The sequence below is a fragment of the Mchenga conophoros genome, linkage group LG1 (genome assembly GCF_057382185.1).
Source record: "Mchenga conophoros isolate Kocher_MC1m ecotype Shallow Benthic linkage group LG1, M_conophoros_male_GT1.1, whole genome shotgun sequence".
NCBI classification, from domain to species: domain Eukaryota; kingdom Metazoa; phylum Chordata; class Actinopteri; order Cichliformes; family Cichlidae; genus Mchenga; species Mchenga conophoros.
In genome coordinates, this window is record NC_140526.1 from 24494535 (window position 1) to 24516542 (window position 22008).

The following is a 22008-nucleotide window of genomic DNA, read 5'->3' on the forward strand; positions in this document are numbered from 1 at the left end:
TTAAATTTCCATCCAGCTCAAGTCTGGAAAAAGAAAAAAAGCAAACCTTACCCTGTGCACCAGTTATATCACATAACCACCTCTCAAGGCTGTGCTACATATTAGATCGCTCTCAAAAGAAAGACCAGTGTGCTCCACACTGCACAGTAGGTAAAAAGAGCTGGTGAGAAACAACACACTGGTTAATCATTAACACTAAAGGTTTTTTGTTAACATCCTACCTCTGATTAAGTCAAACTCAGTCTGTATCCAAAGGTCAGCATCCAGGTACTGGTCACTGTGTAGGAATGTTAAATAAACTTGCAACTACATGATGACCAACAAATGGTAAAAAAAAAAAAAAAAAAAAGAGGAGTGCCATCTAGTGTTGAGTAAAGATAATGTTAACAAACCCTCATAAATATACCACGGCGGTTTCATGTGGATCTTTCCAGGGGTCACATTACAGGCCTCAAGAAGCTCACATGTTAGTCATCAAACATTTATTCAGGATGAAGAACTGAAATCATTGCAAAACAAATCAAAAAGTCACTTTAAGTGTTTTCCAGAAGTGAACCCATATGTGACTTAGGTTTACTGATAATAAAAAAAAAGAAAAAAAAAAAAACAAAAAAAAAAAAACACACAAAAACCCCCAAAACACATCAAATAAAATGTTTAATGTTTTATCGCAATACAAGACAGTTCAACGCTAAAGTTTTACATAGCTTGTTCCAAATACAATAAGACAGTTGTGACTAATGTATACAAAGTGCCACTACACTGTAATACATCATCCATAAATGTTGAATTTCAAATGAAAATACTACATTGAGGTTTGGAATCTGACAGTTTCATTTCTGGCTTAAAGGTCCGCTTAACAGAAAGTGTGTGATGGGTGATCTCTTGATTTCCCGAACTTTGAGAAGAAGCTGAAACACTATGAACTGACAGTTCAGTCTAAAATGCTTCTTCTCAGTGAGAAGCACTTCTAGGTTTAAGTATATGCATGTTTGTAAAAATCAAATCCCAATGTCCAGTTTTACAGTTTGATCTCTTACACTCCTGTTTATCCTTGTGCCATTTTTCTCTCATTTTTTCCGTAAGCAGCTTCAGTAATCGTACTCACAAACGCAACGTGGCTGACGTCTGTGACATTGCATTGTAAAGGAAAGTGTTGTTAAATGGCACAAACTGGTGGCTGATAATCTTTATGGCCTCTTGAGCAGCTGATCCTAAAATAAAACGTAATGAAAGATTTGAACAGATATATCTTACTCATCAGCACTGTTTCACAAAGAAATGCTGTAGGAATCAATCAAAACTTTACCTCCCAAAAATGCAGAAACTGTGTGTGGCTCTGCCGCTCCATATCGACAGCTGCAGATGTATAAACAGAAAGCAAATATTTACTTATGTATTTTTGAAACAATTACTCAAAACAGCACATCCAGCTTTGGCCTCGACTTACAACTCATGGATATAGTCGTCTTTGATGTTGACATTGAGGCTGTACTCCTGCAGTAGGCTGTTCACACAGACCTTCAGTTTGCTAATGTCTTCCTCCACCTGGTAGTTATAAACGCCTAAAGAGAGTAAACACAGGGGGAAAAAGACATGAGAATAAAGAAATCAGTTCTGTTTCTGTATTCTGGCATCAGCAGGAAGTAAAATCAGACTGTAGCATGCACTTACTGCCCACTTTGTTAGTTACAGCTGTTCAACTGCTCATTAATACAAATATCTAACCAACCAGTCACATGGCAGCAATTCAGTGCATTCAAGCATATAGATATGGTCAAAGTGAATTGCTGAAGTCCAAACTGAGCATCAGAATGGGGAAAAACAAAGGGGCTTTAACTTTAAAAGGGTGTGTCAGCTGCTGATTTACTTGGATTTTCCTGCACAATCATCATAGAGGGTTACAAATAATGGTTTTAAAAAAAGAAATATTCAGTGGGCAGTAGGCTGCTGATGTGAGAAGTCTGAGGAGAATGGCCAGACGGCTTAAAGCTAATAGAAAGGCAATGGTAACTCAAATAACCATTAGTTGCAACCGAGGTATGCAGAGAAGCATTTCTGAATACACAAAACTTCAATGCTTGCAGCAGATTGGCTACAGCAGCAGAAACCACAGCAGGTGCCACTCCTGTCAGCTTCACACGGGCTCTCCAACCGGGGACAACTGAAGTGGTTCTAACATGTTTCCTGGTCTGATGAATCTTGACTTTTCTTGCACCATTTGATCGCACCAAATTTTGAATCTAGCAAACAACATGCTAGCATGAATCCATTCTGCCCCGTTTCAACAGTTCAGACTAGTGGTGGTAGTGTAAGGATGTGGGGGATATTTTCTTTGGCACACTCTGGGCCATCATGTCAATATGATCAAAAATATCTGAGGAATGTTTCCAGCACCATTTTGAATCTGTGCCATGAAGAATGAAGACATTTCTGAAGGCAAAAGAATTGTCCAACCTGGTGAAAGCATGGTTTAACAAAAGACGAGAAGTATTCTCGATAAACCCTGCAAGCCTCCCCCCCCCTCTTTTTAAGACTATAGCTTAGATGCTGACTGTATACAAACTGGATGAGATTCTTAATGTTGCAGCAGCTATTCTTTTCTTAATGGTCAGTGGCCACATTAGTATGTATTTACATATCCAAAGCTTGATCAATATACCTTTCCTCGTTGAGGAAAGCTTAAAGCACTTCATACCTGGGTAGCGAGAGTGCTGCTGATAGAAACGATCAACAGCTCGAAGCATGAGGTAGAAGACCATCTCACTATCCGGACTGTCCATGCAGGAGGCTGTGGGGAGACAGCTGATGTTAATACAAAAGTAGGCTTTGTTGCAACAAGAACATGACGTGACTCCAACATAAAAGAGTTTACTCTAAGAGAAAATGAATCCCCAACTTACTGATTTCATCTTTGTTTACTGTATCCACACTATATTCTTCAGCCAGAGACCTGCAGCGCACCACCCGCAGAAAGGATGCATTCTTACCTAAACACAAATATCTACAGTTAGGAAATGATTAGCCTCACATGAAGCAGGTGTCACAAAGAGATCATATCACGGTTCACTTCCAATGAGAGGAAAAAGTAACAGAATAACGTGCTGAAAATGGCCAGGCTCAGAGGAAATAGAGACTCTGATATATAGAAAATATATATCAGAGAAAATATCAGTAAAGCAACACATGACAGACTTTCATTTTTACAAATGAATGTATGGCACTGTGCAGCTTTGTTTCACATATATTAATGTCATATGATGTTAATAAAGCTCACTGGAGGGCATTAGTAAAATCAATAATAATTAAATTACCATTAATAGTCATATCTGAAAGCCATGTTATTTGAAGTTCATCAATTATAACCAACTTCCAGGTTTTACACAACACAATTAAACGGGGCCCAGCTGAACAGCAATAAAAACTGGGCCCCCTCAAAAACACACAGTATTTATCCCTCTTGACACGCACGCACGCGCACACGCACGCACACACAGAGTGAATGGTCGTTGATAAAAGAACATAGTGCTTACAGAACAGTTTGATGTCCTTCTCAGGAATGCTTTCTGCTGGCTAGTGGAAAAAACGTAAGCAGAATTAAGTACTGTAGGAATCCAGTTTTTAGTCAAATTAAATGGTGAAACTGCCATACTGAGCATGTGAGGGCAAACTCTATAGAATTCTATAGCTCAATCATATCATGACTCCCTGCCCGACTAAAGAGAAAAGACACATGATGGAGATATTAGGTTCTAGTAGAAAAAGCATTAACTTCATCACTCTTGGCTTTGCTGATGAATTAAACTTATTTGGATGGAGATGAAGGATCTACAAATGTACCTGTGATAAACACGTGCTGTGATATGACTTTTTAAAAAACTGTACCATATACTTCTCCAGACTAGCACACTAGTCTGATTGCTGCACTGTTTTCAGCACACTAGATGTTAATTTCATTATTAAATGACATTTTTATTTATATAGCACCTTTCAAGACAGAATCACAAAGTGCTGCACGTAAGATTACAAGTCATAAAAAGGGTTAAAAAAGAGAAAATAAAACAGGCAAAAACTTAACCAAAAGCAGTTTTAAAAAGGTGAGTTTTGAGTCGTTTTTTTTTTTTTTTTTTTTTTTTTTTTAAAACAGCTACTGAGTCCACAGTTCTTAATTATGCATTAAATTTAGAAATATAAGCTTTATACTGACTCCACAGCTTTGCGCCATACCTTTCCAACAGACTGTAACAGAGATTCTACATGTTTAGAAACAGCTGCTGCATCCTGCATGGCCTTTTCCCTGTAACTGTAATAAAACACAAATAAGAAGTCAAACCACCCACAAATGGCAAGTATGTATCAATAAATGCAGAACTGTTGAGTTGACCTCTGTTGCTCTTGTTTAATTAAACAGTGAGCACCCACATATTTCCCCACTTACACATTTTGAAGGTTGATAAACTTCTGAGAATCTGCAATCATGTCAGGTATGGTTCCTCGTACGGGTAGGCTTCCATTTCCCTCGTTGTGAACAAATTCTTTGACAGCTCGCAGCATCACCCAGAAGGATGGACTCTAAACAAACACATTCAAGAAATACTTCACAGATTAAAAGCAAACAACTTAAAATATGTATTTTTTTTATAGGAAAGATTGGGCAAAAATTACAACCTGTGCTGTGATGTTTTTACACTGCTCACTATTGAAGATGTCTTCAACAGCGCTAGGAATCTGCAGAAGCAAGAGATTTCACAAGTCTTAATAGACTAAACTATGGAGGGTTGGGGGTTAAAAGTGAGATATGCTGTGTGGGACACAAGATAGCTCTTAAGGAAGCCAAGAGCTTTTAAATTTTGTCACCTTGGTAGGATTTAAAGCAGTATTGACGTTCTTAATAGCTTCCTCAAAGTTTTCCTCATCCTCTGGGACACCATTCTCATTCTTCCTGATCCCTGAAAAAAAAGAAAAAAGAAATAGTATACATAAAATGAAGAGAAAAAGTCCACAATTATCTTCACAGGTCCACAAGTACCTTCCCGAATGAGCTGTCTGAAGGCCTCCTTCTCCTTGTAGTTTTTTGGTGGCTGACCATTATGCTACAATGACAAACAGCAAAAGCAGAATTATATTCTTCTGCACAGCAACAGAAATGCTAAAGAAGCTGTCAGACATTTTGGCACTAGAGAAGCAAAAGAAAAATGTAATACTGCACCTCACTGAGCCATTTCTCCAGGTATTTAGCAACAATGATTATCCACGGTGTGTGACTGTGATCCTACGGATTAAATAAAGAACAGAAAGGAAGATGATTGGATGTGTAACCCTGGCATCATTTGAATAATGTGCATGCACAAATGAAACGCATACCTTCTTCTCCATGCTGTCAAGATCATATGACTTAATGTGGTTCTGAAATTCAGCATAGGGTTGGTCCAACCTTAGATCCTCCAAGGCATTGTCTGGGTGAGATTCAATCACTGAAGAGAGATGCAGAAAAATTCAATATTAGTGTCATGTCAGTACTCTTAAATATACTGTGTAACTTGTGAAATATTAATACATAAATAGGCTATGTTCCTACCAAGTTCACTGTTCACGAAAAGTGAACTTATTGGGTTAGACATACCAACTGTAGAATGCCAAGACTATAAAAAGGATTTAAAGAAGAAAACTGCTGCTAAGAGCAACTTACCTGTATGCTCCTGCACCACCAGTCTCATGTAGCCAATGAGGCCGTAGGTCTTACAGACTAGGAAAGGTACAGAGGCACTGCAAAGAACTGAGCCGAGCCTCAAACACGTGCTGTTGGATTGAAAAGATATTTGGACAGAAAATAAAACCAGCAAGAAAATTAAGTCAGTCCTGAAACTTTCTGCAAAAAGACTTAACATTTTACATAAAAGGAAAAAGCATATGTTAAAAGCAGCCCGACAATGATGTTTAATTTGATTGGAAAATCTTGCAATAGATATGTATGAACGTTCTCTAAGAATAAATGACTTATGGCCTGCCGTAGTTTTCTTTATCAGCTCTTTTTTACAGTATTACAGTACAGTGGAAAAGGCTTGAATCATTCTTCTTCCAAGGAATCAGACTTTCTTGTATCTTTCTTAAACAATTTCCAAATCATTGTAGTTGGACCTATGAAATGCCAAAGAGTACACAGTTTGACCAACATAAAAAAATGTTTTTGAACCACCAAAGTGACTTCAAAAGTGCCTAAGAGTCCTTGAAAAGTGCCGAATATGTCCAGGTGGAAGAAGGCAAGAAGTGACTGTGACAGCAGATAAACAGTATCTGAAAGTCATATCCTTAGGAAATAGGGAAAATTAGCATCAGCTTCCGTTCCTCATATTTCAGTGTGACAATGATCCCAAACACACTGAACTGTAGTAAAAGCAAACCACACACTGAAACACTATCAGTTGGGGACTGGCTTACCCCGAGCCCCGACCTCATTATTGAAGCAGTGTGGGATCATCTTCATCATTCAAAGCTCTTCATCACCATGAAATTTTTTTAATGTGCTTCAAGAAGCCTGGAGAACTATTCCTCAACTACTTAAAGAAATGACAAGAAAGCTTACTTAAGAAAGTTTAGGCTGTGTTAAAGAATAAAGGTGGTCATACCAAATGTTGAGTTTCAAGCTTGTTAGAATTGCACAAACTGTTTTTTCCTTATACATTGCATTTCTGTGTATGTTTGTACATTGTCTCAAAACACTGCACCAATTTTCTATTTTCCCAGCACAGTATAAAGAAATGACAGGTGGGTCAAGATTTTAGCACAGCACTGTAAATGAATGCAAGGATTAAGATGATCTCATACCTTTCTGGTAGCTGGACACCAATGACTATGGTAAACCTGTGGAAAAATTCTGAATCGTTGTCCAAAAGCTTATCTGGACCCTGCAGGTGTGACAGAAATTACAAGAGGCTTCAGAGTGGCAAAAGTCATAAATTCACAAACCATATGTTTCATTCATCTGAATCAGAGTTAGGTTTATTGTCAAGTTTGTGGAATTTGTCTTGGTGTAATGGTGGAGAAAGATCTTCATTTCAACATCACAAACACTGCGGATGCTTAAAATTTCTACTGAAACATTATTAAGGTTTTGAAAACAGCTGGAAAAGTTAATGTGGCATGTTGTCAAATAATTTCACCATACACTTAACTATTGCTCAGACATTGACCAAGTTGGTAAATCTTGTTATGATCTCATGATCTTTAGCTGAAAACAAAATAGCTGTGCAACACATTTAAATAAAAATAGCTGGATACAGCCATAGTGATAAGTTACATGAAATTCATTTTGGTAGTTTTTTTTGTGTGTGTAATGCTGCCATGTGATTACAGACAGTACACGTGATTACAGACAGCCAAGACTGCCTTGGAAGGGAAGCAACACCAACCTCCTCGACAAAGTTTCCAGAGACATCACTGTTCAGCTCTTGCAGCAGTTCGGTGGCAGCCTGTGCTCTGTTCTGCAGCACAAAAAGTACGATAAGAACTCAAACAAATATGGAAATACACTGCTTACTTCAACAAAAGAACAAAAGAGATGGTTGGGAGAAAATGGAAACTGCCAGCAACGCATACCTTTCCTATGCTGTCTTTGCTGAGGAAAAAGCTGCAAAAGGAGAGGTCAGCTGCAAGCAGGCAAGTAAAACTGATAGAATAAAAATACTTTTAAGCTAAACATGACCACTTACTTGTTTCCAACATCTTCACCTGTGACTGTGTGCCCATCTACTATAGTGAATGCTCCAATACCTGACACACAGAACAATTCATTCAGTCAGATGTTTTCACCATCACCTGCAGCAAGGTCACTAACACTGAGGAAAATCTGTTCACCTGGAAGTACGAGGTTCTTCAGTATCTCCGTTCCCGTCGCCGTGGCGTTGATGAGACACACGTGTGCATTTTCCAGTGTTTCCTGGCCGTGGTCACCCCACAGCCTGAAAGCACACAGCACAACACGGACATTTGTTGCCATTTATCATCACTTGCTATACAAACACAGTGAGCTACTTTTCCCAGAATGACTCGGCTGCTGGTAAGAAAGATTCACCCTCATCGACAGCCCCTGCCCATCAAGAGCTGTTCATAAATACGTTCAAACAGGGTGACACCTGAGCCCTCACAGAAACAAAGAGCATAACATCACATCAGTCACATCACTCTTACGGCTTACTAATGCATTAGCTCGCCGGTGCTTATTTCAACTGCAACTCTCATAGCAAGCTAACGCTAGCTAGCTTCAGCACTTTTGCCCCAACAGCGTTGCTGCTGTGACCTCTCATGTTTTCACACGCTTAGCGAGAGGGATATTATTTCTTTGTGAAAACTACGCTGCTGTTTAAACTAACCTGAGCTGCCGGTCGTATTTTTGCTCTTTCGAGGCTTTGGTGGATGCCATGATAGCTATGTGTTGAGTGACGTTAACGAACGTAAATTGACTTCCTCAGCGCCAGATTCGACACAAAAGTGCCCGCTCGAAAATCCGCTCTTGCACTTTCGACACAGATCAACAGCGTTATAATTAATATTGTGTTAGAAATAACACATTTAATGATTCCAAATCTGAATTTTATTCACTTTTATATTTGTATATTTATATTGTGCATATTCAGCAGACCGCCTTTTATCTTTTTATCTTTCTTCTCACTATTTCCTGTTTTGTTTTTTCCCCTTTGATTTCGGTTAGCTATCAGGGATTTTAATGAATTTGTCTGTTTAAATGTAGTAGTTACAGATGACACATTACACCTCTGAAGCCCTTTTTGTTTACTATGGTGATGAGCAGGTTGACAGATGAGGTCAGGCAGGAGTCTCTGTGGACTATGCTGTTTTCAGATGACATTGTGATCTGTGGTGAGAGCAGGGAGATGGTGGATGAGAGCCTGGAGAGGTAGAGGTGTGGAGAGAAGAGGAATTAAACTCAGTAGAAGCAAGACCGAATACATGTGTGTGTGTGTGTGAATGAGAGGGAGACTTTGCATATGTAAAGAGTAGTGAAGTTACATGAGTTTAAATACCCAGAGTTTAAATACCCGGGGTCAACCAAGGTACCAAACAAGTGCACAAGAGAGGTGAAGAAGAGAGCGCAGGCTGGGTGGAGTGGCTGGAGACGAGTGTTGGGGTGATTTATGACAGAAGGATAGCAGAAAGAGTGAAAATGAAGGATTACAAGATGGCAGTGAGACTTGCTGTGATGAATGGTTTAGAGATGATGTTACTCACAAAAAACAGTTAGTTTTATTACCTGAAAAGTAATGCTACAGAGGAGTTTAAACATAATTATTTGCACAGTTAAATAGTCTTTTAGTCTTTTAACTTAAGTAAACTTATTATTAGTGCAACCTGTGTAAAAATCGAAAATATATTTTCAATACCTAATACCTCACTCATATAAAATGGCTTCTGTAAGAATCATACAGATTATATCACTGCAGGTGTTTATGATTGTAATTGCTTGGGTCTTCCTGGGATCTATAACAATTTAAAAAAAAAAGTAACTAAAGCTTTAAAATAAGTGGTATGGAGTATAAAGTATTCTTCTATATAGTAGATTATTACAAAATATAGTATATAGCTTAGAGTATAAAGCTGAAGCAGAAAGAAATACCTAAAGAAAAAAGGGGGATTACAGTACATCTGTATGTTAGTAAAATACTCAAATGTGACATTAAACTTCTACGGGGCCAAGGTTTCGGATGAATAATAATACATCTAATTAAGAATTTGACAATTTTTTTTTTAAATTTAATAAAGATCCCAAACCTACAAGCAGCAGCAATTAACAAAAAAAATATTGCACAAACTAAATAATATTGATTTGGCATGTCTACATCATGGAAGCAGTGCGAGGAAGATTTCTCAAAGGGCACCTTTTAGTAGATCACATTCTTGATTTCGCTTATTTTTCTTTTTTTCAACGAGGTGTCTATTTTAGCGTTCAATGGTCGTGCGCGCGCCCACACGTGTGGGCGTGGCAAAAAGAGGTACCTTCCCCATTGCCAGTAAACTTGTTGAACAGCTGTACCCGCTGATGTCCCTACCTGTCCTTCACGTGCGCAACGAAGTGCCGCTTGGTCCGACTGGAACCTGCAGACAGGGACAATGACGGGACATCACTGGGGATACGGGAAGGAGGACGGTGAGATGTTCCAACCTGCAAGCTCCAGGCACTGTTTTCCTGCGTGGAGGCAATTAGCAATTTAACTGGAATAAACGGCCTGTTTGCGGTGCTTCGTGTTTTACTCAGACGTTAAAGACAGCCTTTAAATCCCGATTAGCCCTACGCTTAATGGGATAAACGGTTTCACCTCAACCTGACAGTCCAGTCGAATTTGCCCTGAGTTACAGAGAGTGTAATATTTTTAATTTTGCTCTGTCTAATGTTCTTAAGCAGACTTATTCTGTGCTGTGCTACATTGCCTTAATGTTATTGAGAAAGTCTATCTGAATTCCCCGATACCTGTTTAGGACCAAAGTTTTAGATTATGCCACCAGCCTTTAGTTGTGGCCTGGAGGGAGAAAGCTTCATTAGTTTAGTTGCAGGTTTATTGTTAGGTGACACACTAACAGATCTGGTGCAGATCATTGTAGTTGCAGAATTGTGTGTGTTGTAAATGTGTTTGTTTTTGATTATATTTGTTTCTCCCATAGGTCCCTCTTCATGGTATAAAAACTACCCTGTTGCGGAGGGGAACCGGCAATCACCAATTGATATCGTCCCCAATGAGGCCTCACATGACCGCGATCTAGGCCCTATAATGACAAATTATGACCACTGCACCTCCATTAACATCTCCAACAATGGACACTCCGTAGTTGTGGAGTTCAATGACTCAGATGATCGTTCAGGTGAGAAAATAGTGCTTTTGTTTTGTTTGTTTGTTTGTTTTAAATTCACTTCAATGATATTCTCGTTCCACTTTACCTGTTGTAGTTATATTATATGTGTTATATATGTATTATATGTGTTACAAACATGCCCATATCTGTTTTAGAAGTTTATATAACTGCCGTGCAACTATAATAGCAGCCGAAGACAAACTTGATCTTCAGTCTGACATCTGCTGCCAGTTACATGAGGGGGAAATCTGTGCTAAAAGTTTACTTCCAGTAATCCTTCCCTTGATTTCTCGAAAGCAAAACCACGTGTAAAGCTGATTATTATCACAGTTTGCAAATAAGCCTCTTATTATGCTGCAGGAAAGCGTAAGCAGCACTTATCTGCATGACTGTCTGTCTGCTGGACAAGAAATATAATGATGTTGGATGATCTCAGTGGTTATGATGACAATATTTGTCTTTATCACTGGGTGGATCTGTGTTAACCAGCCAGACATTAGCATGAATGATAAGCTCGGAAAAGTAGGCTGTTTTGCTCTGACGGTTATCACAAAACAGCCAAATGGCTGTTTGCTGAAATATCGATAATAACGATGAAATAAAACACCCTCAAAAAAACTGCCATCAACTACAACCTTAGCACGATTTCTCTGTATTTCAAATGTTCTGCACAAATCCTCTAAACCCGTTGTTTGTTTGCCATTACACGTCTTCCTCAGAACTCACTTGGATGAGTGACAAAACTTTTGTCGCACTGAAAACGCCACATCCAGGTGAACAGAATCAACATTTTGGGAATGCCAAAAACAGTTATACTGAGACAGGTGCACACTGTTAAAGTTGTTATAATAAAACAGAATTATAATAGCTAACATGATTCATAAGTGCAGGTGGTTTATGCTCTTCTTTCCTCAGACAGATATTAACAGTAGCGTTACGAAGGTCAGGATTTACAACATTGCTACCTGACTCTGCACATTATTCATTTATACATATTTATCACTACAATGTAGATGGTGTAAAATGATATCTACATATTATTAACATTAATATCATATTGTTGATCATTGTTTCACATTTTGTGCCACTCCTACACAGCTAATGTGACCTTGAATCATCTGATCCTTTTTGTCACAACGATGTCAGCAGCATCACAATGAATAACAATCATCATAACAGTGGAAAAAGTCCACATCCAGCAATGCATACCACAGCCACAAAGCAGTCTGCAGGGTCTCCTGTTCTCATCGTGGCATAGATTAAAGTTACTATTTACCCTTGTTAAAACTGAAAAACAAGTTCAAAATATCCTAATCTTGATTTTGCATGAGACTGGCAATTTGCATCTGAAGCTTAAGCTGGTGCCCACAGAGGTCTGTGAAACGTGACATTGGAGACTTTGCTTCTATATCAGCTTTGACTGCAAAATTCGATGATTTGAAACCTCCTGGGTAGGGATGGGTACCGGTATCCGGTGCCATGATGGAGACCGAAAAGCAGCGCACATCTCGGTGCTTTATTTTGGTGCTTTTTTTTTTCCTGAGATGTCATACGCTTTGGATTCCAGCCAATCATTTAACCTTTGCAAGCGTAGTAGGCGGGCCCAGGTGCGTACGTTCTTTTAGAGTAGAGCTACAGATGGAAACGCCCAAGGCGAAGCGGTCAAAAGTATGGCTGTACTTCACAGCAAAAGATGCAAACTCAGCAGCCTGCAACAAGTGCTTTAAGGTGATGCTGTGCAAAGGAGGTAACACCTCGAATCTGATGAAACACCTGGCGACACATAGTGTTTTTTTAAAAGCAGAGAAATGCACCGTATTTGATAGCTTGCTGCGAGACCTCACACCGAGCACATCTACTGCCTGTTATCGGTCCTGGAGTTTGCAACATCCCCCAAGAACCCGAAGAGGAGAGTCCTGGCCCCTAGCCCTGCCAGTGTAGCAGAAATGATGACGGATGATGATGGCAGCAGCAGCAGCCGTTCTTCTCTGCGTGAGTAGCTTAATGTTGTTCGTGTGTAATTTACATTGAGTAGGCTAACCACGTTATTAAATGAATGCACGTAAGGTGAACTAGCAAACATCATCATAGCTACATGCGGCTGTCTTCTTGTTTGATGACAGATACTCCCTTCACCCTGGCCAAAAAGGCTAAAATGACCAAAGAAAAAGTGGGAAACAGTTAAACATGAGAGGTTTTTGGACAAAGTTGGTGGTTTTTTCCCCCATTGATTAAGCACTGCTTCCAGTCAACAGTGATACCATAAATCCCCTATAGCTGCAGAAAAGGCTGACATTGTTGCCTTTTTACAAAAAAACAGCTAAACATGAGAGGTTTTTGGACAAAGTTTGTGTTCTTCATTCTTTAAGCACCGGTTCGAGCACCGTTTAAGCACCGGCACCGTTTCAAAAGTACCGGTTTGGAACTGGTATCGGTTAAAACCTAAACGATACCCATCCCTACTCCTGGGTGTTGACTAATGATGTCAGACGTTCGTGTGATGCTACACAAAGGATAGTTTGTGATGTGTTCTCATGAAATGACATTTTCTAATGCCTTCGCAGATATTCAAATTCACTTTTATTTTTATTTATGCATGCAACAAGTCATTTTAGGGCACTATGGAGTGACATAGAGAAGGTTAGATGGAGCTGAACTAAGTCTTCATGGTTCTAGAGAAAGCATAGAACATGTATGAGGACAACAAGGCAGCGGTGAGGCGTCTGCTAGGAGTCACAGATGGATTCAAGGTAGATGTGAGATCACATCATGGATTGTCTCCAAACCCCTTCTTGTTTTCTACACTGATGACAGGTTGACAGATGAGGTCAGACAGGAGTCTCTGTGAACTGTGATATTTGCACAGTTCACAGATTACATTGTGATCTTTGGTGACAAAAAACAGGACTCAGAGCTGGAGGTGGAAGTATGGAAGATGTTAAGATTTTCACTGAGATTATACCATATGAGAATCAGAAATGAGTACATCAGAAGGAAAGCTCAGGTTGAGCATTTTGGAGACCAAGTTAAAGGAAGACTGAGATGGTTTGGGCATGTTAAGAGGAGGGATAGTGGTTCTATTGGACCAAATATGTTGAATATGGGACTGCCAGGCAGGAGGAAGAGACCTTAGAGGTGGTTCATGAATGTCGTAAAAGAGGAGACAAGATGTAAGTAGAGCAGAGAGAAGCAGAGCCTCTGCTGTAGCGACTCCTGAAAAGAGCATGCAAAGAAGAACATTTTAGGGCTCTAAATTTTGTGAGGCAGAGACCTGCGAAGAGAACTCAAACAACAAAAGGTATGGGGAAGTGCTTGCACGGAAACACCAACACTTTTTTTTTTGTTTACCTCTACAGTACATCTCTCTGTATCTCCCACAGTGATCAAGGGAGGCCCACTCGATAACCCCTACAGACTGAAACAATTTCATTTCCACTGGGGTGGAAAAGGACATGGAGGCTCTGAACACACTGTTTCAGGAGAAGGCTTTGCATCTGAGGTAGGTTTCTGTTGAGTTTAAATCCTTTATCTCAGTATCTGATGGCCAAATGCAGGTTAAGAAAACTTATATAATTATAATAGGGTGTGTGTACTGGTAAAAATGTATATGGTAACAGGTGGTGGTGCAGACTTTGCTATAAAAAGATATTTATACTCATAAAAAGATACTGATATTCTCTTATTTCATAGCACACAGAAAGGGCTGCAATGTGGTATGCATGACTTCATTTATTTACCTTATTTTTCTTATTCTTTTTGTTTCCTCGCTTGTAGCTTCATTTAGTTCACTGGAATGCTGTCAAGTACAAAACGTATGGAGAGGCATCAACTGCGCCCGATGGTCTTGCCGTTCTTGGTATCTTTTTAGAAGTAAGACATTTCTCTCAATCCCATCTTCTGTCCTCATGCCCGATAATGATAGTATGAAACCATCTTAGTGGAAGTTAATAATATGTGAGAAACGTGGCGCATGCATGTGTGTGTAAAAATATATCTATCTGTTATGTAAGACAGGTGATGACCACAGATGGCTCCACATGATAACGGATGTTCTGTACATGGTGAAGTATAAAGTGAGTAGCCTAGCTGTGATTGTTGACTTATTTTATTGCATATATAAAAAAAAGAATGGTCTGTGAGTTGCATTTTTGCAGTGTTGCAGCTATATTGTCTTTATGTTTCAGGGCAGTATCACAGATTTCAAAGGTTTCAACCCCAACTGCCTGCTTCCCAGCAGTCTTCACTACTGGACCTATCTCGGCTCTCTAACCACACCTCCGCTACACGAGAGTGTTATCTGGATCATCCTGAAGGAGCCAATCGAAGTGTCTGAAAAGCAGGTGAGTGCTGCAATTGTGACCACTTTACACACCCAGTTTCTAACTTAGGCAGTGCTTTTGTTTTGCATTAGAAACGTTTTCTGTTCTACAAAATGGAGACGGAGAAGTGTGGCTATATTGTCATGACATGATTGTGTTGGGGATGAATCATTAACAGTAAATGAGTCTATACTCCACCAATAATCTTATCTGTAATAGATAATGATTATTCCACGTTCTGTTATACAGCCACTCGGAGACATCATTAAGTAGTACTCAGCAGTGGGTAATGACTCTGGCAAAAGCTCTGTTTTACTAAAGTAGAAGATCTACAATCGTTGCTTCAGAAGAAGAATATCAGGTGTGATCGTTTTTTCATAGCGTTTAGTTAAAAAATGAACGTATTAAACAGAACCGTGAAACTGTCAGAAATTGTGACCTACATTCATCTGTAAGCCAGTATAGCTTGAGGCATTGAAGCGCCAGTTGATCACTCAGTTGTGACAGCCACGAGTCTTCGTCTGTATTATGGTTGGCTATGCTCCACTGGTCTCCAGGGAGTGTATAGAAAGAAAAAAATAGCCTTTAGGGGGAGGGGTGGTCTAGCACATAAGCACAGAGCCTTATCAGAGTCTTTGTTTTGCGGTCCTGGCGGTGTAGGGTCTGACCTGGTAACTCCAATGAGGCAGTGGATGTTTGGATGAAGCCAGGACTTACAGTCAGCAGACAACACCTCCGGACAAAGTGGTTGTAGTAAATCTGGCATTGGTAATGAAGAGGATGGAAGGGGTGATTTGTGTTGTTTTCGCAGCTGGAGCGATAGCAAGCGCTCCATCCCTACTTTTCTCTTGCGTTTCCTCTCCCTGTGCCGTCTGCATTGCTTGCTGTTCCCGACAGTAAACCACAGAGGACACAGTGGTCTTGCAATCTCAGGTGGGATACTGTTGGTCCAATCCGAAGTAAAGTCCAGGTTCAAAGCTGAGACAGATGTCTGTTAGTTCCTGAAGAATGAAAGTGATCAGTAGATTGCAGGAAGACTCAATGAAAAGGTGTAAAAACATAAAAGGTGCACAATAGTTGGGAGCGCTGTGCCGCTGCATACGTCCATATGTGCTGCCATCTTGCACCAGTCAAGGTTTCCTTTGTTTTCAAACCACAGTTCATAAAGATCTTTTTTTTTTTTTTTTTATCCACGCCTCTTAGCACAGAATTTAATCAGAAAGTTAAGGTCTGATAACTGCAGGATGTCAAAATTAACTAACTGGATGCCTGCACACGCCTTCCAGGTCCCCCTGTGAGTCTCTTGTAGCCACTGCTGGCCAGTCTCAGGATTATTCTATTAATTTGTTGATTTTTTTTTCCCTTTATTTTCTCTAGTTGCCTGTTTTGCAAATCTATAATTGTACATGAGGAACCAGAGGTTTTATTGGTGGAGGCACTGTGGGTGTTGGTCATGAACTATCTATAAACCCATATCTGTAGCATTGCTTGGGGTGAATGTAAGACAGGCAACTGGCCCCACAGACTATAACTCCATTCCTCAAGCCTTTGATCCCCTCCAGCTGATTATCCTGATGGGTGACTGGATGGGTACAGGGATTTAATTGAAAACTGCTTACATGGAGACCCAGCAGGGAAAAGCCTTTATATAATAAGGAATTACTCCTGTAGGAATTACTGTTTTTCATTTCCCTACATAATGGTAGACACAGAGTTAGAGAGGAAGTGCCAAACTCTAACTTGGTTTTGTGGGTACTTGTAAGTTTAGGAAGCTGTTTTATCTGTGCCATGGAGCTGTATTAAAACTCATCAGTGAGCCACAGCTTTGCAGTGAGAAACACTAGAAGGTCATTAGAAAGTTCTAAATTGATCTAAGCTGATCCTACGTGTGTTCTGCTGTCAGTGCAGCATCAAACTGCCTCTAAAAAATTTGCTAAACCTGCTGCTGTTTGAGTAATTATTGCAGAAAACTGCCCAAATGCTGTAGGCAATTGTTTACAGAAATCTGTTTTTGAATTATGACTACAGTATAAGTGTGCTTGGAGATGGGAAGCCAGGTTTGCTTTAGAGATGAGCATATGTTGTTGATTATTGGACCTTTCATGGGATTTGTTAAGTTATACTCTGCATATTTGTCTTATTATAGCATCTAATATGGAGGAAGGGTTGTGCAGGAAATGAATGTCTTTTCCAGAGTTCATGTTTCTGTCCCTCTGAATGCAGCTGGGGATGTTCAGAATGCTTCTGTTCACCGAAGAGGACGACGATCAGAAGATGCGGATGGAAAACAACTTCAGGCCTCCCCAGCCTATCAAAGGGAGGAGAGTGCGTTCCTCCAATTAATATGACCTCTGGAGGTCTGAAGTCATAAATAACCAACGCTGTTTTTAGACAACAGTAACTGCAATAACACGAGAATACTTTCACCTCACGATAGCTTATCTTGAAGGGTTTGTGATTGTAGGTAAAACAGAAGTAAAACGTTGCAATAATTGTCATCCCTGGTGGTGTACCCCCCACCCATGTGAAACTTTAATGGCAGTAGAGGGAATTATTTTAGGGGCCAAAAAAAAGGATTTTGTTAAGTTTACTAGGAAGTAGAATAAAACCAGCATTTACAGTCATTATTATCATTATCACAATCACAAACTGTAAGTTTAATAGGTTGCACCAATACTTGAACCAACGATTAAGGAAAACAAGAGGGCACAACAACAAGCACAAAACCTTTTCACTCCTTTTATCATATATACCTGCTAATCCCATATCGTTGTAGTCTGTAGCTGTTTCCAGACTAATGCCATATCCCTTTGCTGTCTGCAGATCTAAACCCCCCGTACTGATTGCCATTGATTCCTTGTTAATCCAGCCTGGATTCCCAGTCCTTGTGGCTATAGATTCCTTCCAGTAGGGCCAGTGATGCTTTTATCTCAACTGCTCCGTGGACCATAATTGAGTGCATGAAAGTCAGGCTGTTTACAGTCCACAAATGCTATTAATCCCAAAACATGGTAACTGTTAAGGTCTTATTAAACTTCAGGAGTCCAAACAAGGCCCTATTTAAAATCTTTGAAGCGTTCTGTGATGATCAGATCATTATTAATTCTGTCGGCAGCATCACACGATGGTTATTATTGTGCAGGATGTATTATTATTATTATTATTATTATTATTATTATTATTATTATTATTATTATTATTATTATTATTATTATTATTATTACATCTATGAACCAGCAACAGGGGGAAAAAAGTTATAGAGTTTTCACCTAAAATCTGTGTTCGTGTTCACCATTTGAGTTGCTGTAACAGTTGCGTGACTGTAACCTTTTACCTGTTATCCAGAATTAGGTGGAGTAATTAAAGCAAATGTTTAAACTCTATCATTGATTAGAAGAGGCAAGAGTTCAAGGTAATTAGTAGCTAGGTTGAAGAGCAGTGGGAAATCTGGGCTGTGATTGGTTAAATATTTACCACCTGTGTTGAAGATGTCTAAGAATACACTGCTTTGAACAACTAAAAATACAAAATGTTAAATACTATAATGTTAAAATGTTAAGAATCAATGTATTAGCAAATATTTTGTAAGGAGAAGGACTTAATGTCAGAAAACTGTAATATATGTTTCAGTATGTATTACTACCAGACTGAAAATATAGTACAGCAATACATAAACGTGATAACCACCATACTTGGAGAAGTCCAGTAACATTTTAGAATACAGAGCCGATTTGTTTTGCTGTCGTATATTTATCGACATATATCTATGGGCCCTAGAGTTTAGCTACAATATTTGTCCAGCAGATGGCAGGTTTGGCTGTTTTATTAAAGTTCTAGACTGAATTCTTATTTTTCTGCTATTCATCAAAAATATTTTCATAAAATGAAATTTATATTTACATGTCTGTTTAAACATTTAAATGGTTATTTAAAATATGTAGCTGTTCAAATACTGCTTTATTTAATTTAATGTATCATTAAATAAATGCTTTTTTTTCTCTCCTGCACCTTGTTTCTACATTCTTAAATTGTTATTTTCTTTGTCAGATTTATTTTATTCTCATTCAGATTTTAGTTACCTATTTATTTGATCTCTAGCATATTCAGCTTGTGTTTATCGTCCTGCAGGTGGCAGTGTCTGCTCTCATTTGTATCAAATCCAGTAGCTACTGATTTGTTTTACACTGAACGTGATAAAAAAATTCACAGAAAATAAATAATTTACAACAGTGCATAGAAACCAATGGTTAAGTAAATTAAGTGATGCATTACTGGTAGGAAAAATACAACATTGTCATCAATGGCATATTTTATCTTACATCGGAGAAAATAACTTCGATAACACTTGACCTTGTCATTGCTGTCCTTTGTCACTGTGTAGGTGTTCAAGAGGTTGCATTACCTCACCTGGTTTCATTTCCACCTGATGTCTATGGAAAAATTCTGCCTCCTGGCTAATGAATAAAAAATGAGAGTAGGCGTATGAAGTATATCTGACACATATTCTCAAGTAATCCCTCAAAAATAGCATCAGTGAGCTTTATTGGGACTGAGAATACCTGAGCGGGCACATCATCTTCAGCCACGATCGATATGCCATGTAATAAAATACTACAGTCAGACCTCAGAAATAGTCGATCACATGTATTTTTAGCACGAGGATATCTACTTGCTTGTCATAGTGATTATTTTGCCAGACAGAGCAACATCTTTGCAACACTGTGAAATACAAACCCGCGGGATAAAAAGTTGTTGTTCAGGCAAAAGAAGAAAGTTGTCTGGAGAGTGTCGTGACAGTCCATGTATTTGTGGAGTACAGAGAAATGTGCGGTGCTGGGGCCAATCATCAATATTGTTTTATCAGTGCCAAAAGTATGTTGACACATACTGCTTTGTTAAAAAGTGGTACTAGTAATAAAATGTACACAAAAACTAAAGGTAAATGTGGTAAAAGTGGCCTTGTCGGTGTGCTTGTACTTAAGTGTATTGAATAAAGTGCTTCATGAACATATGGTTAAATGTGTTATATGTGCTATATACATGGAAGTACATTATGTATCTGGTTTAGTGTTTTGGCTGCGGTAACACAGGAATTTCCAGAGTCCTCAGGTAAATAAAGTATTTCTCATCTAATCTTACATCATGATTTATTATGCAACTGTTTTCAAACATGCATGAGAAACATTTTATATACACTTAAAATCTTTAACAATACACTATTTTCAAAAGCTCATAAGAGAATCTGTAAAACACTATGTTGCTTGTCCAAAAAGTGTAAAGCATAAAAACAGATGGAGTATTTTCTATTAAGTGAAGCATTAAAATGTAAAGACTCAAGAACAAATGAATGCATGAATGTGTACATAATGAATGTGTATGTTTCACCAAAACTTAAGGGTCGCACAGCAGTTTGAGAGAAGCAGAAAGAGAGTAAGGGATAAACAGAGGATGTTATCATTTTGGACAATGGTGAGTGAAGCATCCAGTGTTTTTGGAGCCTGGCTGATATTAGAGGGTAAAGGCTTCTGCTGCTCTAGCTTGTTTTTTATACAGACTTTCTTTTTAATTTATTAACCTCTTTCTAATTCTAAATTGCTATATTGCTATAAATTGCTATATAGCCCTTTTTAAAATGAACCAGTCTTGTTGCACTGTTACACAGCTGTGTTATGATATAAATTAATTCAGTCTGTAGCAAACCTAATATGTACCCCATCCAAACCAAACTACTACAGTAGATCTAACCTTCTAAGCATTTTCTCTAACCTTTTTCTTATGATGCACACCGAGTCACTTTTTCTGAGCAGTAAAACTAAACCTGAGATGCTCCACTCCTAAATCACTTTAAGGACAGTGTCTCTATCTGGCAATCAGGGGACACAGTCACAGTGCAGTTTCCATGGATACAAACAGCACATGTAGCACAACACAAACGCTTGGCCAGCTTATATCTCCCCTACTTGTGTATGAGCCAGTGATCCATCGCCATCACCCTGTCAGAAAATAAAACCGTACTACAAAAATATCTAACGCTTCTTTCCCCTTATGACACCCCCCCTCCCCCCTCCCTCCACCACCACCACCACCACCACCACCTCACTCCTGGTGACACGTGTGTGTTTCTGTATTTAGCTTTATTTAGCTGCGTGTTATCTGGGATTATTTTGTGTGGATTGTTAGTGGTTCCCCGCTTATTCCAGCCACACACAGCACCTGTCTTTCCCAGATACTAATATCTGGCCTACACCTATTCTGGTTCACGGTCACGGTCATAGCAACTTGCCAAACAACATACACATTTAATGGGTTGTAGATACACACCAAAAACATTAAGGTTGTCGGGCAGTGGCCTTGGTTTGCTGAGCGTGTTATAAATCATAGCAGGAGAAGAGATGAAGTTCCCTCTCTGGGTCAGACTGTTGGTGGTCTGTTATGATATTTAAAGAAAACAGAGTGTTGCTGTCACGGGGAGAGGTCACGTAATGTAATTCAATACTTGGCTGTCAGCTTCTACACCACTTTCAGAAAACAGCATTATGTCTCTTCATAACTTGGTTAATCAGTATGCCTAAGTTGACTTATAAACAAATTTTTATTATGTGAGCTGGGGTGACTGAGTGGCAGTCATGCTCTGACCCTAGTCTGACATCTGATCTTGACAGTGTGGGGCTGCTCAGGAGGGGGTCATGACAAATTCTCAGTGGGTGACAGACACCTAAATGCTCTTCAGGGAAATTACTTTACTCAGTAGCTCTTAGTAAAGCCCCTTTTGTCAATGTAAGACCCAGTGTTTGTCAAGAGTTTCTATAGCAACACAGAGTCACAGCTA

The 22008-nt window shown here is 39.2% G+C and overlaps 2 protein-coding genes across 3 annotated transcripts; one reads left to right on the forward strand and one right to left on the reverse strand.

Annotated features, from left to right (window-relative positions):
• Positions 1-465: 465 nt before the first annotated feature.
• nae1 (nedd8 activating enzyme E1 subunit 1) lies at positions 466-8474 on the reverse strand. Its single transcript, XM_085271359.1, has 20 exons — positions 8370-8474; positions 7855-7958; positions 7710-7770; positions 7597-7627; positions 7410-7481; positions 6826-6905; positions 5690-5799; positions 5365-5474; positions 5210-5272; positions 5030-5093; positions 4858-4949; positions 4669-4728; positions 4439-4572; positions 4228-4303; positions 3534-3573; positions 2904-2990; positions 2699-2791; positions 1451-1565; positions 1310-1359; positions 466-1214 (listed from the first exon to the last, which is right to left on the reverse strand). The coding sequence occupies exons 1-20, from the start codon at positions 8417-8419 to the stop codon at positions 1105-1107; spliced, it is 1602 nt and encodes a 533-aa protein (XP_085127485.1). The 5' UTR covers positions 8420-8474; the 3' UTR covers positions 466-1104.
• A 1528-nt stretch (positions 8475-10002) lies between these two features.
• ca7 (carbonic anhydrase VII) lies at positions 10003-19184 on the forward strand. 2 transcript variants are annotated; one of them, XM_085271370.1, is made up of 7 exons: positions 10003-10159; positions 10672-10869; positions 14241-14359; positions 14635-14730; positions 14871-14933; positions 15045-15200; positions 17403-19184. In XM_085271370.1, the coding sequence occupies exons 1-7, from the start codon at positions 10123-10125 to the stop codon at positions 17520-17522; spliced, it is 789 nt and encodes a 262-aa protein (XP_085127496.1). In that variant the 5' UTR covers positions 10003-10122; the 3' UTR covers positions 17523-19184. The 2 variants fall into 2 exon arrangements, with proteins under 2 accessions (XP_085127496.1, XP_085127506.1); XM_085271380.1 differs by lacking the exon at positions 17403-19184 and adding an exon at positions 15840-17391.
• Positions 19185-22008: the final 2824 nt, after the last annotated feature.

What these genes read in the sequence shown, in the direction of transcription:
- ca7 (XM_085271370.1), top strand. Translation starts at nt 10,123, where the DNA reads ATGACGGGACATCACTGGGGATACGGGAAGGAGGACG. An exon ending in GGGATACGGGAAGGAGGACG is followed by an intron (nt 10,160 to 10,671) that starts GTGAGATGTTCC and finishes TTTCTCCCATAG; the next exon opens with GTCCCTCTTCATGGTATAAA. An exon ending in TGACTCAGATGATCGTTCAG is followed by an intron (nt 10,870 to 14,240) that starts GTGAGAAAATAG and finishes TATCTCCCACAG; the next exon opens with TGATCAAGGGAGGCCCACTC.
- nae1 (XM_085271359.1), bottom strand. Translation starts at nt 8,419, where the DNA reads ATGGCATCCACCAAAGCCTCGAAAGAGCAAAAATACGACCGGCAGCTC. An exon ending in TGTTACAGTCTGTTGGAAAG is followed by an intron (nt 3,574 to 4,227) that starts GTATGGCGCAAA and finishes TTTTTCCACTAG; the next exon opens with CCAGCAGAAAGCATTCCTGA. An exon ending in GCAGCACTCTCGCTACCCAG is followed by an intron (nt 1,566 to 2,698) that starts GTATGAAGTGCT and finishes TACTCTCTTTAG; the next exon opens with GCGTTTATAACTACCAGGTG.